Source organism: Oenanthe melanoleuca, chromosome 19, assembly GCF_029582105.1.
Source record: "Oenanthe melanoleuca isolate GR-GAL-2019-014 chromosome 19, OMel1.0, whole genome shotgun sequence".
In the NCBI taxonomy this organism is placed as follows: Eukaryota; Metazoa; Chordata; class Aves; order Passeriformes; family Muscicapidae; genus Oenanthe; species Oenanthe melanoleuca.
In genome coordinates, this window is record NC_079352.1 from 4,933,148 (window position 1) to 4,950,120 (window position 16,973).

General features: G+C 46.8%; 1 protein-coding gene across 1 annotated transcript in view; it reads right to left on the minus strand.

The window, feature by feature from the left end:
- Window positions 1-16,973, minus strand: part of LRRC75A (leucine rich repeat containing 75A) — a 48,396-nt gene that overhangs the window by 4,275 nt on the left and 27,148 nt on the right. The window contains exon 3 of the mRNA XM_056506789.1: window positions 10,038-10,150. Coding sequence (XP_056362764.1) covers window positions 10,038-10,150 — 113 coding nt within the window. The remainder of the gene's footprint in view (window positions 1-10,037; window positions 10,151-16,973) is intronic.

Below are 16,973 nucleotides of genomic sequence, written 5' to 3' on the forward strand. Positions count from 1 at the left end.
ACAGGGATAATTTTGAGTAAGGGACATTGGGATTTTTTTCAGAGACCCAATGGCTCCTCTCAAAGCCATGAGCTGCTCACAAAATTGATTTCTGTTCTCCTGAGCTGATCAATATCTCCAATTAAGCAGCTCATTTGCAGCTCCAGCACTGGGATGAGGAGGGAAGGGAAAAGTTCTTGCTCTGTTCCAGAACCATCATTTTTCCCCCCCTCAATTTGTTTCTATTTCCTGCTAAACAAAATGCTAAAAATAAGCATTTGGGAGTCATTAAAATGCTTTGCTATAATTATAACTCTATTTAATTTAGTGGGAAAAAAAAAAAAAAAAAAAAGTAAATTTCCTGCTGTTGGAGAGCTCCATTTTCCAATCCCATCCTCCCCAAAATAAAATGTATTTATATCATCTTCCCTACAATACCATTTGCTCCCAAACCTCTGTTTTTATACAGAAACTGTTGGAATTTTTCCAGCAAACTCTATTTCAGTGCAATAGGGAACTGCAGCTGATAGAACCTGGATTTGCAGGAGAGGCAATTTGCACAAATGCCCTGAGAAAAACAACCAGAAATCCAAAGGAAAACAACATGTTGGACTCATTGCTTCTGAAAATGACTCCCTGGAAGAGAATTGGCCCAAAATAATGATTTTTGTTACAATAAATGAGAGTTTGCCATGAAACAAACAGCATTTCCTTCAAATTCTAACACAGGAGGGGGAAAACAAAAGCTGGCAAGGCTCTTGGAAAGGGATTTTTATGATTGGGGAATACAAAAATCATATTGGATTCACATAAGCAATTCTTCACTAGGGAGGGAGAAAGGAAAAGAACCTTTAAATCCATTTGCAGCCTTCAGTGTCTGAAGGGAAGAGGCCACAGGAAAAGAAATTCCCAATAATTTGCTCATAAAAGCACACAACTGGCTGCCAGCATGGCTTTAAAAAGTGAAAGAAGAGGAGGAAAAAGAAAAGGGAGAGGGATGGGGAGCAGCAGTGCTGGCCAGGACTCCAGCACGTTTCTGGAAAAGCAGGATGGAGGTTTCCCTAAATCTGTAATTCCAGCCTCTCCCTTGGGTTTTGCTGCTGCTTTGTTTGATTTTTGGAAGGAATGACCCCATGAACAGGCTGGATGTGACCCCAAAAATGAGGGGAGGGTGTGGCTGCTCCTGCTCTGTCCCCTCACCACAAACTGGGTTTTGCCACGTCGTGTCTGTTTGCAGCTGGAAATTGGGGCTGGTGTTAATTATCTCTTAATTATCCCCATCCCATTCCAGAGCCCGAGGAGTTTTGGGATGGGGGAAACACCCAGGCTTGAGAGGCAACAGCTCCCAGCAAAATCCTCTCCCAGCCCTCAAACAATAAAAAAACCCAGGAAAAAATCAGTGGAGAATTCCCTGAATCCTCGCTGAGGGTTTGAGGCTCACACTCAGCACAGGCTGTTTGTGTTTCCTGTTCCTTGAAATCAGCTGAATTCCATTCACACAAAAGGGAAAACCCCAGGGTTTTTTGGGGGTGGGGAGAGAAGTTTCAACTCTGATCCTCCAGCCCAGTTTTCTCATCAGAAACCAACCCAAAGAAACGAAGAAAGAAACAAAAAAAAACCCCCCAAAAAACTCCCCTCTCCCAACTCTTCCTGCAATTAGGGAGTGATCAGCTGCCAAAATGAGTGCCTGGGGCTTGGCTTTCCCTAAGATGTTTATTTTATTGGAGCACAGATCACATTTGGAAGGGTTTAGGCAGGCTGAGGTCCCTCTTGCTCTGATGAGAGCCAGAGCACGAGAGGCAGCAGCCAGCCCGGCTCCCAGGGTCCTGCCTGTCCCTCTCCCTCCCTGAAAACAGATTTTTTTTTTTCCTCCTATTTTTCCTTTTCCCCCTCCTAATCCTTGGCAGGTCCCTATTCCTGCCCTTCCCACCAAAATCCCAACACCTCTGGTGTCCAAAGTGAAACCCAGCAGGGATCCTGCCACACTCAGGGATGGATCCAAGGGAAAACTCCAGCTCCTGATGCTGGGCACAGCTGGTTTTTGGGGATAGAGACCCCTGGGATGGATCCAGGGGAAAACTCCAGCCCCTGATGCTGGGCACAGCTGGTTTTTGGGGAACAGGGACCCCTGGGATGGATCCAAGGGAAAACTCCAGCCCCTGATGCTGGGCACAGCTGGTTTGGGGACACAGGGACTCCTGAGATGGATCCAGGGGAAGACTCCAGCTCCTGATGCTGGGCACAGCTGGTTTTGGGGATACAGGGACCCCTGGGATGAATCCAAGGGAAAACTCCAGCTCCTGATGCTGGGCACAGCTGGTTTGGGGACAGGGACCCTTGGGATGGATCTGTGATGTCCCATGTGGGGCTGGTGGCCTCCAACCCCATCCAGGGGTTCAGAAAGCACAGAATATCCAAAAAAACATGCAGGGATTTGTGCTGGAGGAGCCAGAGGAAGAGGAGATGGGCACAGTGAGGCAGCCAAGAGCCTCTCACCTGATTTTTGGCCAGGTTTTAATCAGAATTTGCACATCCATGGAGCCACAAAAGCTTTGTTTCACCTGGTTTTCAACCCAGCAGCAATCCCTGTGGCCATCCTGCTTCCCTGCAGGGGCAGAATTTGGGATGGGATCTCTGGAATAAGGAGCTCTGGGCAGGGTGGGGCTGCTGCTGGTGCTGGAAATTCCAGCTCTGGGATGCATCTGCTTCACATTAACACCAAATTCTGGGTCCCCCTGAGCCCAGCAGAACAGAGCCACCATTGTACCCTCAGCTCCCCTCAGTGAGCAAGAACAGGGTACAACCTGACCCACTGCTGCTTCCCTTCCCCAAAAAAAGGGAATTTTGGGGTGGCTTTTTCTTCTCCAATGAGAGGATTTATCAGTGCCCCTCTCTATAGCTGCAGCAGAGGTTGAAACAGAATTTTTGGCACCCTGTGGGTTGCTTTTCCTGCCAGGCACAGTTTTTGGTGCAGTTATTTCATTTTTAAGATGCCTTCCCCGAGCCCAGAGGCAGCAGAAAGAGGCTGCAGCCATTCCTGAAAAACCAAACAAAGGGAAAAATCCAGGCCAGGAGGATCAGCTGGAGCTGCCCAAGGCAAACCCCCCTTTCCCCAGCACTCCACTGCCTCTGGCAGGTTATTTCCCTGCTGCTGGGGGATTCCAGCCTCCAGCTCCCCCAAAGATCAAAGCAGAGGTGGGGGAAAACAGAGCAGGGATGTGATGCTCTGCTCTGAGCACTGCCCAGCTCCTCCAATCCTCCAAATTCTGCTGGAAAACCACAAAAACCTTCCCTGGATTTTCCCAGTTTGGCTTCTCAGCTCCAAAGGGAAATATTTTGACTTTTTCTCTGCACCCACCTGTGATGAGGGTTTGTGTCACTGTGCTGGAAAGATCAGCCCAACAACAAATCTTCCCAAATAATTTGTCTATATTATGTCAACACATACTTTTTTTTTTTTTTTCCTACAAGTCTCCAGCTCATCATCTTTGGGATAATGAGTCCCAAGGCAGGGGGTGCAGCAGAGCTCTGGATCCAGATGGGCATTTCTGCCAGGCCAGGGGATAATCCTCATTCCCCAGAGCACAGGAGGGTGGATTCATCCCAAAAATCCCTCAGCTCCCCAGTCTGGACAAGGGGAGAGTCAAACACCTGCAAGAGCACACTGGGCTGGACAGAAGGAATCAGCCCTGGGGCTGCCTCCTGTGTCAAAACACAGCCTGGCAAAACCCAAAGGTGTCCAGGGATTTTGGGCCTTTTCCTGGAGCTGCTGAAAGCTCCTTTTGAGATGCAAAAGAACCTTCTGTGCTTTATGCTCCAGAGAGGGTTTTAGTTTTTTTTTTTTTTTTTCCTCCATTCCATCTCCCAGGAGCTGGGGGGTGTGTGAGGATAAAGGGTCAGAGTGGAAGGGGCTGAGCCCAGTTTGTGTCACCCATGGGGACTCTCAGGGGACAGACAGAAGCCCAGGTGATGGCACAGCCCCTGCTGTCACTGTCCCCATCTGCAGCGTTAATTTAAAGCCAAATTTCCAGGCAAAGAGAGCAGCAGCAGCAGCAGGAGGTGGGAACTGGGGAGTCCAAGTGATGGATGAGCTCACTGAGCACCTTCCCTCACTGCCTGAAGGGGCTGGGGAAATCAAATCCATGGAAAGAGAGCCAATCAAAGCTTCATCATCCAGCTTGATTGTCTTAATTGGGAAACACAGCCCGGGGTGACAGCCAGGCTGGGCTTGAATGGAGCAGTGATGCCTTTCCCCCATGCAGCAGCATCCAGGCACCAAATTGCCCCTCACCACCCACAAAAAGGAGTCAGTGGCTGTTTGAGACAAGACAAATCATCACAGAGTGTCTGGATGGTTTCCAAGCTGGAGAAATGAATTATTTTCCCTGCTGATTCCTCGTTTAATAACAATTTCTACCAGTTGGTTCCTGGCTCTGCAGCCCGAGTGGTGGGGATGGATTTAAATAATCCCCACCATGTGTCCATGGAAAATCTCATTTCCACTCTGCCCAGAAGCAGAAGAGTAATTATTATAAAAAAAAAAATTACAACCCCACACTTTTCACCATCAAAAGCCTTTTCTAATTAAGCACTGGCCTAAAAGCCATTAAGGAGGCACAAGTGTGAGGAGGGGAGGAAAATCAGCAATTCCTTGATTCAGGAGGAGAGAGGAAAGAGGAGGATGAGGGTGGCTTGAAATCCAGGTTTGAAATCCCAGGTAGTGCCTTAAAACCCAAAGTTTATAAGTGAAAGTCAGTGGGGAGGGGTGTCCTGCTGCTCTAAATCATCCCAGCCTCAGCTTGTTTTTGATTTATTTTCCAGCATTTCTGGCTGGCAGGAGCAGCAAAAGCAATGCAGTGTCCATCAGTGTGGGGGGGATGGTGCTCTGCAGTTTGGGTCAATTGTTCTCAGTTCTGGGGCAGCCCAGACAAGGAGCAGGGCAAGGGCTCATTTTACACCTGGCAAACCTGAAATCCCTCCCAGTGCCACCAACCCAGCTGGCATTGCAGAGAAAATGAATTATTCACAGCTCAGCTCCAGCAGCTTCCAGTGCAGGTTTTGGGTAATGGGCAAGGTGTGCCAGGGATAACTCTGCCCCAGCCAAACTCAGCTGGAAAAAGAATTAATTTCCACCCCAAACCTGCTGCTCTGGTGGCCAAAGAGCTCTCAGTGAAGTGATTTCAGCACCTGCTTGGTGTGGTTTGCTCAGATCCTGCAGCTCCCACTCCAACCAGCACAGGAAAAACCAAATTTCCCCAGAATATCATCAACAAAAACTCCCTGGAGGTATTTAAAGAAAACTGGAGGCATTTAAAAGATTGGAGATCTTGGCTGAGTGGTGGATTTGATCTCAGAAGGTTTTTTTTTTTTTGGTGATCCCAGGATGGTGGCAGCTCCTTTAATTGCCACGAGCCACACGTTGCAGAATTATTTCTCAACTCACAAATCTTCACTCCCCCAGATTTGCAGCATTCCACCTTTCCTCCTTTTCCATCTGCTCCCAGTTTAGCCCCATTTTCATCATGCCAAAAGGCTCTGACTCTTAAAATTCAACAAGAAGCATCACAGCATTTCCCTTCCCAGCCTCTGGAGCCTGAGCTGTGGTGTTTAGTGGCCTCTCCTGAATTCTCTGAACTTTTGGGCCCTTCAGCATCACCCAGCAGGGAGAATTAGGTGGAAATGGAATTCCTTGGGTTTGTTTTCAGCCTCTGTTTTGCTGTGACATTGACACACTCAGGCTGCTGAGCTGGGAGCAGCTCAGGACATCCCTGTGCATCAGATCCATCCCTCCCTGCCTGACACCAATCCAGGGATAAAGTGCAGCCCAGGGACACCCTGAATTTACATCCCACCAGCCTGAAAAGAGAATTATTTAACACCAAAACCCCTTAGTGCTGTACACTATTGACTTTAAAATTACAGCTTTCTTTTTTTTTTTTTTTTTTTTTTTTTTTTTTTTTTTTTAATTCCTCTCTCATTCAAGACATCCATCTCCAGCTGGATGGAATCCTTCCCTTCTTCCCACTCAGCCTGTGCTGGGTGATTCCTGGCCTTGATCCTCCTCTCCCCTCCAACATCACACCCCATTCCCATCAGGACAAAACATTTCACCACAGTTTTTGGTTTTTTTGCACAGTCACAAAACCCTGGGACTGCCAGAGGAATATTTGCACATTCAACAGCATTTGAAGAAGATTCACTGGAATTTCTTCATAACAAGGAGCTCCAGAGGGTTGGGATTTTGCCTTTTTCCTGGGAAGCAGCTTGGGCACATTTAACCCCAGGTTTAACCTGCCCACCCCACCAAACCCATCAGCTGGGGTTCCACAAAAAATCCCAAATCCCAGCCAGGGCACCCAGCCCTGGATGTTGCTCCCATTCAGATATCTTGGAAAATCTTGGAAAATGGATTTTCCACAGAGCAGAGGAGCAGATTGGAAGTCACCCAGCCCATCAGAGAGCACAGCAGGGGCTGAGCCTGGCAAGTGCCAGAGGGAATCAGCTCAAGGGACACAGCCCAGAGTGAGCAGGAAACTGGGAACTGAGCGACTGACAGGCCAAATCAGGGTTTGTTCCCAGCCCAGCATAAGAGAAAGAGAAAAGTCACATCTTGAGCAGCTAGAAAAAACCCAAGGAGCCCCAGCCTGGCAGATGGAGGAGATGCCCATGGCCATGGAGGAGATGAGGTAGGACAGGTGATGAAAAGGGCATCCCTGGGATTGAATTCCATCCAACTCCTTACTGGTACCTCAAAAAATTCCTTTTTTTCCTCATTGTGTGCCCTGAACCCCGACAAATTTCCTCATTTGTAGGGAAAAACCAAATCCCACAGCCCTGCTGGGACCAGCTCCCTCCTGCTCCTCAGCACCACAAATTCCCAAATATTCCTGCCAAAGCACAGAAAATATTCCCAATTTATTGAGCTGGCTGAGCCCTGTGTGAACCCCACCAAACCAAAGGTGTTTCCCAAAGGTTTTCCATTCTCTCTCTCAAAAAATCTTAATTTCTGTGTCACTCCCATCACATTAAGACATTTATTAGAGAGAATTACTCAGTGTCTGTGGTTAACCCTGCCCATTCCCAGTTATCCAAAGGGATTTCCCACTGCACCAAACAGCTCTGCTGCCTGGGGACTCCCTCCAGCACAGCCAAGCTGGTGACAAAGGACAGCCACACCTTGCAAGATGATTTTTCAATATTTCCAGAGAAAAGCCTCATCTGCCTTGGCCAGGCTGGGATTTAAATGCTGAATTTCAGAAGTAAACAGAAATTAAATTTGAATTTCCAGCCCTCAATCACAAAAGTAGGGTAGGACATGCTCAGAGGTGGCTCTTGGGGCAATTAACAGGAATAAGAGAGTCATTAATCACAAATCTTTCTGTGCTGCAGGAGCAGAGGGGGAACAGCTCCTTTAACAGCTCAGTGCCCATCAAAGCAGGAATCCATCTCTGAGGACAAGGATTTGAGGGCTCAGTGACCACTGAGCCCTTGGACAGCAAAACTCAGCAGATCCAGCTCAGGAGCAGCTCTGACCCTCACCCACCTAAACCTGGGCTGAGCATCCCATCCTGCAAAAGCAGAGCTCTGCTTCTCTCCACACCCACGCTGCAAAGAGCTGAGAGTTTGGGAATCCCACTGCAAAAAGTGGGAAACTCCAGCACCACCCCAGATCTCTGAGTTCTGGCACCCTCTGTCCTCTCTGCTCCCTGGGATGGCATCCCAAGGGATCACCCACACACACATCCCACATCCTGCTCTCTGCAGCAGCTCCAGCACACTCACACACTGAAAAATGGGATTTCAGTGGCCAGGAGACCCTGCAGCTCCTGCTCCAGCCTCCTCCCACCTCCTGGTTTGTGCTGGAGGCTCTCAAGCCTCCCTTTGTTGCAGGGCTCCAACTTCTCTCTCTCACCCACCAGCTGCCACAGCAGAGGAGGATTCCCAGCCACAAACATTCCCTCTCTGTTCTCCAAAGGGCTTCTCCCACCACAAAAACTCATTTTTTAATTATTCTTCCCCCTCTGTGGAGCAATGCAAGCAGGCAGTGCCAACATGAAAGCCCAGCAGGCAGAATTCCATGTTTTGTGCCCCCAATGAAATCAGGAGTGGGATGGGAAAAGATCATTCCTGCCATCAAAATGAGGCTGCTCAAGCTCTGAAAATTCATCTCTAAATCCAAACACCTCCTGTTCTAACAGGTCTCTGCACCTGGATGCCAAATGCCACATCCACCCCTCGGGTAACCAGGGGTTAAATCTGCCACAGCCTCACAGAGCCTCCACTTTTCCAAAAGCCGTCCCAAATTATTAATTTTCCTGCTGTGTTCAAGGTGATTTCTGATGATTTCACATCAGAGGGTGGAAGGAGTTCAGGCTGAATCCCAGGTGTCATCAGCAGAAAGGAGAAATGGCAAAGAAAAAAATGGGCAGGAGCTCAGGAAAACCCTGGAAAACCCAAAAGGGAGAAAAGAATCAGCTCCTGGCTCTTTCCAGGTGCCAGCACAAGTGAGGGCTGGGAGTTGTCAAACAAAAAAAAAAAAAAAAAAAAAAAAAAAGGGTTTAGAAAGTGCAGAAAATGCCTCAATGGCTCAGCAGCCCATGAGGTCAGCCAAAACCTCATCCCAAAACCTCATCCCTGCCCCTAAAACCCTGGGGAACCTCAGCTGCAGATAAAACCTTTACACTGCTCATCCCAGGCTGGGGATTAAGGACAGGGATTGGGAATTAAACACACAGGCAAACAAAGCAAGGCTCCTTTGTTGGTTTTGTTTTTTGGTTATTTTTGTTTGTTTTTTTTTTTTCATTTTCAAGGATTTTGAGTGGTTTTGGGGCAGTAAAAGGCTCCATGATGCAGCATCAGTGGGATTTGAACAATGCCCAGATGGGGTGACAAGGGGGGAGTGTTTTTTTTTCTAATTAAGAGGAAATGCTGCCAGGGTAATTAGTCATTACAGCTCCTGTGCAGACACAGCCTGGGAGCTCCAACACTGCTCCAGTTTCTGCTGCTTTATTGCAAACTGCAAATTCCAGCCACCAATACACCTTAAAAACCACCAAAACCGTGGGTGAGGCTGCTGATGAAATAATTTCTCCACGTTTTGATCTCTCAGGACTGCACTTTGTAAGGGAGATGTGCTCCTAATCCTATTTGGCCACTCAATTCTTTATTTCCTTGTGTCTTGTTTTTCCTCCTGTGACCACGTTCCTGCCCTCTCCTTACCCATCCCAGTTTTTTATTTATCGGGAATTAATTTTATTGGATTTTTAAAAATTATTTTTAAAATTTTTATATGATTAATTCCCACTACATCTCCATTACAACCAAATCTCTCCTGGGACCACGAGCCAGCAGCTGGACACAAATCCTGACTCTCCCAGACTGCAGTTCATTTCTCTTTCTCGCTTCCTTAAGCAAAAATAATAAATTTATAATGCCCAACACAAGGAAAACAAGCAGAAAACAAGCAGCCCTTTCTATTCCCATCAGCCTCATCTACAGGATTCTCAGCTCTGTGGATCCAGGGTGACACCAGATGGGAAAGCTTTGCTGAGGAAGGGATTTGAGTTATTGTTTCCCCGATTTTAACAACAAAATTCCTTCTGTGCAAACTGCAAGCCACGGTGTGCACACGTGCCTGGACATTAATTAGCAGCTAATTAGGAGCTCTTGGAGCAGTTTGGGAGGCAAGGGATGTTTGGAGGATGGATGGCTCAGGTTTTACAGAGCATTCCTCCTGCCTGGGGACTGAGGTGCTGCTCTCCTCTGCAGCAGGGGAAGGAAGGGGAAGGAAGATGGAAATAAAGGAAAACACCTCTGGAGGAGCAAAATGAACCACAAATGGGGGAAATGCTGGTGAGACTGGAGAGGAGAGAGGATCTGGAGGCTGGAACACCCCAGCTCCCTTCCCTCCATCCCAGCGGGGGATGCAGGGAGCAACTGGCAGCTCCCACATTTCCCAAAACCACCATGGCAAACCCTCTTGGCACTGTCCCCAGCCCCGTGGTGTCACCCGGGGGTGGCAGGGCCAGCCTGGGGACAGTGACCCAGCAGGGACTCACCAGGACTGAGGTTTCCTCCTGACGATGCCCTGGCGTCTCCACTGCGAGTGGGGGCTCAGGTGGTAGGTGAGCTGCCTGCACAGCTTCTCCATGGCCCCCAGGGAGTCTCCTTCCTGCAAAAAACACGGAGAGGATGAGGGTGAGGGCTCTGGGAGTCTCCTTCCTGCAAAAAACACGGAAAGGATGAGGGTGGGGGCTCTGCAGCAATCCCATCACACCCAAAGGATACTCCGAGCCTGGAGGCTCCAGCTGGGAGCTGGGAAGCCCAAAGGGACCCAAAACTGTCTAAAAGGGGGAAAAAACTCTCAAATTGCTTGGATTGTGCAGAACTTATTCTTATTCTTATTCTTATTCTTATTCTTATTCTTATTCTTATTCTTATTCTTATTCTTATTCTTATTCTTATTCTTATTCTTATTCTTCTTATTCTTCTTATTCTTATTCTTATTCTTTTCTTTTATTCTTCTTCTTCTTCTTCTTCTTATTATTATTATTATTCTTTTCCTCCTCCTTCTTCTTCTTCCTTCTTCTCCTTCTTCTTCTTCTTTTATTCTTCTTCTTCTTCTTATTATTATTATTATGCTTTTCCTCCTCCTTCTTCTTCCTTCTTCTTCCTTCTTCTCCTCCTCCTCCTTCTTCTTCCTTCTTCTCCTCCTTCTCCTTTCTTCTTCTCCCTTCTTTCTTCTCCTTCTTCTTCCTTCTTCTTCTTCTTCTTCTCCTCATTATTATTATTATGCCACTATCATTATAATTGTTATATTGTTATTATTCCACCATTACCATTTGACACCAAGCAACAGCTTCCAGCACTAAAATTTGGCAGAGATTAATTAAATTTGCTTAAATCACCCATTCATTACCACCAAAGAACTGCTCTGTGAGCTGATGGAGTCTTGGGAAGAGAAAATCTCACCAAAATCTCACTGAATTTAATTGTTAGGAAAAATACAAACACGAAGAAGCACAGTGTCTTCTTGATTTTGACTCAAATTTCCACCCCAAGGGATACTGGCTTGGAAAACTTGAAAGTTTCTAAGGATTTGGGTCTAGAAATTTTGATTCCTAAAAATAAAATAAAACCCAATCCTCAGTGTTCAGACTGCTCAGTCATGTTTCAGGATTTTCATACACACGATTTGCCATGCAATAATTCAAATAAATCATTCAATAATTCACCCTCTCTGAAAGGTCACAGGCAGAGATGAACCTGACTGGAAGATCAATAATGATAAAAAAAACCCAAACTCATCCAAGATGTGACAATTTGTGCTGTCTGCCTGGTTTTAACCTGCTGCAGCATTAGGAAGACACAGGAATTAAATAAATACAATAAATAATCTGGGCTGCTCAGGATTTTCTGGGGAAATCCAGGCAGGAATGCTGAGGAAAGTTCTGCATCTGCTCTGCCTGGACAGCCAATTATTGCTGCCTTCCCATCCCCCTGAGAGCTCAGGTTTTGCAGCCTAATTTATGCAATTTATGCAATTTATTCCATTTATTCCCCCCCTCACCTCTGCATCAGTGGAGTGGGACCAGCCTTATAAAGACATCATAAATATTGAATTACCAGGGAGAAACTGGGATTTGGACAAATCACTTGGGGGTGTGCAGGGAAACAATTACAGCAGGTTTTCTTAGGATAAAAAAAACCAAAAAAAACCAAAAAACACAACAACCACACAGCCAGGACATCTCTGCAGGTGGCTGGGGCAGAAATATCACTCAGTTTTTCCAGCAACACCTTCCTGGCTGTGGAAGCACCAGCCCCAAAGTGAGAAGAAAACACCAGAGATTTTAACACCTCCCTATATTTTTATTTTATTTTTTTTTTTACCCACAGTGAACTGCCAGGTGCCAGCAGCTCTCATGTCTTTATTTATATATATATATATATATATATATTTTTTTTTTTTTTTTAAATTTTTTTTTTTTTTTAATATTTTCAGCATTGTAGATGCACCTTCAGTGATGAGTGGGGGGTTTCCAGCCCTGAGCCCTCCCTGCTAAAACTGGTGTTGAAAAGGAAACAATGCTCTAAAATCCTGCAAAAACAGGGGGGAAGCACACAGTGCTGGCATTTTGTGCTGCAAATTGCCTCCAAAATAACCCTGGCAGAGACAATTCAAGCTGTCTGCAGCTGAGCTGGGGAAGTGAAATGATTCACAAGAGGAATGTGGAGAAGAAGCTGAGAAAGTAAAATAAAAATTAAAAATAAAAATAAAAAAAATTGCTGGTTCAGATGTGCCATCTTGCCTTTTCAATGAGAGTTATTACTTTTCCCAGACCTGCAGATAGCCAAGGGAAGCTCTGAACTTCCCATCCAACCAATTCCTGAAATATTCAGCCCAAAGGGTAAATTCAGGAGAATTCAGCCCATCCCAGGAAAGAGGCAGCAGCAGCACAAGGAATTTTTTCATCCTTTCTCCACATCCTCCCAGGGCCACCCTGACCCTTTCAACCCCTTTTCTTCACAAGCTCAACTCCCAACCCCTGCAGGTCCTGCCACACTTTTATTTTGGGAGGTTTCATTTGATTCCTGCACACATCCATCTGTAGATAAAAAATAAAATTCCCATTTCAGAGCCCTCCTAAGGCACAGGACTGGCTCCTTCCTTCTGCACATCTCATTGTGGCTGAAACACAAATTTTGTGCTTCAGGAACTCCCATTTTTTGGTTTTTTACCCAAACCTCTGCAATTCCTCTGTGCAGGAGAAGGGACTCTGCTGGTGCTGTGCCAAGGTCTCCAAACAAAAGCTTTTCCCTGTTCCTGATCCAAGTCCATCAGGAAATAATTGGAGCTGACTGATCACACCCTGGTGGGACTGAGCCCAAGAGCTTGTTTGGAAAGGGAATCAGTTCAAAATCAGCTTAAAATCAGCTTAAAATCAGCTTAAAATCAGCTTTAAAATCAGCTTCAAAATCAGCTTCAAAATCAGCTTTAAAATCAGCTTAAAATCAGCTTAAAATCAGCTTAAAAATCAGCTTAGAATCAGCTTAAAATCAGCTTTAAAATCAGCTTCAAAATCAGCTTAAAATCAGCTTAAAATCAGCTTAAAATCAGCTAAACCAGCTTAAAATCAGCTTAAAATCAGCTTTAAAATCAGCTTAAAATCAGCTTAAAATCAGCTTCAACCTGCAGAGCCTGAATCCCACACAGGGCTGGGTTTTGGGAAATCCCAAGTGCCTTTTCCATGGATAACACAACAACCAAGCAGAAAAATGGCATTTTCTCACCCCCTGAGCCCAATCCCAGCAGCAAACACTCCTGAAATAACCCACAGGAAAAGCAGCACACAAGATGTGGCTCCTCCAACATCACACAGGGGTGGGAATTTGCATTTTTTAATCTGGTTTTTGAACCCTGGGAGGAAAACTGCATGGGAGAGCTCAGCATTCCCAGCTGATGCTGCTGGCAGGAGGAAGGTTGGGATGAGCCCTTTTCCTGATAAATGCTGGGGAGGAGCCCTCAGCTGAGCTTCACATCTGGAACCAAACAAATCCATCAAAAATCCATCAAAAGGGATATTTGCTCCCCCTGCACCTCCACAGATCCTGCAGGGACACAATCCTGGGTCACACACAGCACAAATCCTGTGGGCAGCACCTACTGATCCCTTAGGATTTTAGCTTTTATATTTTCATTTATTTGTAACCCTGGATCACTCCAAACTCCATCCCCAGTGTGAGCTGCTGCTCCCATTCTGGGCAGACACAACAATTCCTGTCTGGCCTGGCAATCAAGGACACCTCACTGCTTCAGACCCCAAGAAACGGAAACAAAAGTGAGTTGGGGGGAACAAATTTGGGGTAAATGACTTCATCACCTGAAGCTGTAATTGGGAGATTAACCCCAATATGCCAATGGACCAACTTATAAAAGTGTAAAACCCCATGACCCATTGTTCATTTTGGGTGTAGCCCCTTGAGTGGGAGCTTCACCTGCCCTAAATGTACCTGAAGGCCCTTCAATAATTATAAATAAACTCATTTTTTATTCCATTCATCCTTGTTTTTTGGAAGCCCAGCAAGGCACCAAAGGGAGCTCCTGGCAGGAGCAGGAATGCTGCCCAGCTCCTCCTTCCCCTCCATCCCTGCTGGAGCTCAGAGCCCTGCTGGGCAGCACTCAGGGAGCTCCCAAAGCCCAGCTTGGCAAAGCCCAGCTCAGGGCAGCAGCTTTAGGCACTGCCTTGGCTGCTGTGCTCTCCAAGCTGGCAGAGCCCCAGCACAATTCCTGGATTTTGGCAGAGCCCTGGAGCAGAGCATTTCCCTGCAAGGGCCCCTTCCCCACCAGCACAGGAGAGGGCTCAGGCTGAACTGCAAGCCCTGGAAAGATTTCAGCTGGGAATGGGGGTGGTGGCACAGCCAGCCCTGCTCCAGGGGATCGCTCAGCAGGGAAAACAAGGAAAGAGGCACCAGCCAAGCCCTGTCTGCCCCAGAGAGGATGGGGAGCCCTGGGTGTGAGCTGGGGAGCAGCAGGTCCTGCTGCTCGGGGTGAAAAATGGGAATTGGTCAGAGCCAGGGGTAAATGGGAGCAGGCACAGTTTGGGATTTGTGTCCCAAAGCCAGAGATGAATGGGAGCAGGTTGGGATTGGGATTTGTGTTCCAAACCCGGGAATAAATGGGAGCAGGTTAGGATTGGGATTTGTGTTCCAAACCCAGGGATAAATGGGAGCAGGTTGGGATTGGGATTTGTGTCCCAAACCTAGAGATAAATGGGAGCAGGTTGGGATTGGGATTTGTGTCCCAAACCTAGAGATAAATGGGAGCAGGCACAGTTTGGGATTTGTGTCCCAAACCCAAAGATAAATGGGAGCTGGTTGGGATTGGGATTTGTGTCCCAAAGCCAAGGAAAAATGGGAGCAGGTTGGGATTGGGATTTGTGTCCCAAACACAGAGATAAATGGGAGCAGGTTGGGATTGGGATTTGTGTCCCAAACCCGGGAATAAAAGAGAGCAGGCACAGTTTGGGATTGGGATTTGTGTCCCAAACCTAGAGATAAATGGGAGCAGGCTGGGATTGGGATTTGTGTCCCAAACCCAGAGATAAATGGGAGCTGGTGCAGTTTGGGATTGGGATTTGTGTCCCAAACCAGAGATAAATGGGAGCAGGCACAGTTTGGGATTTGTGTCCCAAACCTAGAGATAAATGGGAGCAGGTTGGGATTGGGATTTGTGTCCCAAACCCAAAGATAAATGGGAGCAGGTTGGGATTGGGATTTGTGTCCCAATCCCACTTTTGCACTTGCTGCTGAATTTGGTACAGAGCTCTGTCTCAGGTGAAAACAAAACTTTGATGGACTCTCTGAAAATCCTGGTAACACTCCCAGTGCCACAGAAAATCAGCCATTGAATAAACAAAGCTAATTTCCTGGAAAAAAAAAAAAAGACAAAAACAAAACCCCAAAACCTGCCAAACCTGAGGCATCACCCAGCACCTGCAGTGCTTTCTCCAGCCCTGCTCCTGCTTTTCTGCTTTGCTGTCCTTGGAATCAGAGGGATTTCACCAGGAAAAACAACCCTGGGATGAGCAGGGCTGTGGTTCCACTGGGGATAAATAACCTGGAGTCACTGCATCACCACCTGGGCAAAATTTGGGTCCCCCAAATTGGACAAAATTGCATTTCAGGGCTGCTCCTAAAGCCTGCAAAGCCTGGTGATGAAGATGTTATTGCAAATTAATTTGTTGTCATTAAGAAATGAATCCCTGGGGATGGGCAGAGCCCTGGGGGGCTGCATCAGGGCCAAGCACTGTGGAAAAGAGGCCAACATTAATGATTAAAGAGCCTTGGTGGAGGATTCCTGCTGCAGCACAGCAGGGGAGTGACCCAAATTAGAACAATTAGCCATTGTCTGGGGGCTGCGAGGAAGCAACAGGATTTTTATTTATTTTATTTTTTGGGGGGGGCTTTATTACACAGTTCCCACATTGCTGTCACTCATAATCAATCTTAAAAAAAAAATTAAAAAGGAAAAAAAAGTGCTGTCCTGAAAATCTTAAATATGAGAAATCCCTGGCCTTCCCAAATCTCTTAGAAATTAATTTTTTTGTTGTTTTTTTTTATTTTTCCCACTCCCCTTGTGTGGTTCTTTTAGAAGACTTCTCTCACTTGCCACATCCCTTTCTGATGCTGCAGGATTTGCAGCTGTGATGTATGAGAAGCTGTCCAGGCACAGACCACACTTATCCTGGGAACAACATTCCCTGCACAGCAAATATTTGGTGTGGAGACCCCTCAGCCAGGATTTCAGCAGACAATGAACTTTAAAACATGACCTATTTCACACCTGAAAAATAAAGAGAATGAGATATTTCCTTCCAGATCCTCCTCCTTGGGGTTTGTTTTTGTCCTGGGTCATCAGCTAGGACAATGGGATAAGAGTTTGGATTATTAAGCAAAAAACCTCAAACAGCTGAAAGACAAAAACCCCCCATGTTCACAATGATAAATGGAATTATTATCCATTAAACAAAGGCATAAAGCAGTGAGACATGCCCTGGGGAGAAAATGTCTATCCAAGCAGTTATCCCAAATCAGCAGGAGGGAAACAGCAAATCCCCAGGGACAGACCCTGGGAAAGGTGAAAATGTCCCCAGGTGTGAGGGATTCACACCCTGGGGGGTCCCAGAGTGGGAATGGGGACCCCAAACACTCCAGGGACCCCAAAGTGGGAATGGGGACCCCAAACACTCCAGGGACCCCCCGGTCTCAGGAATCAGGGGGTGAAAGCCCCAGTGCAGAGAGGATGAACCCCAAAACCCAGGACAGAGCTCTGCCCACCCCAAACCTGCAGCTGCAGCCCCAAAACGGTTTTTCCTGCTTTTCCTGCTTTCCCTGCTCCCCCCAGCATTTAATGGGACCCGAATTTACGACTCTTCCCTTTTGATGTTGTCACGAGGGGCTGAAGTCATCTAATGATTTTCTGCTTTGCTTCT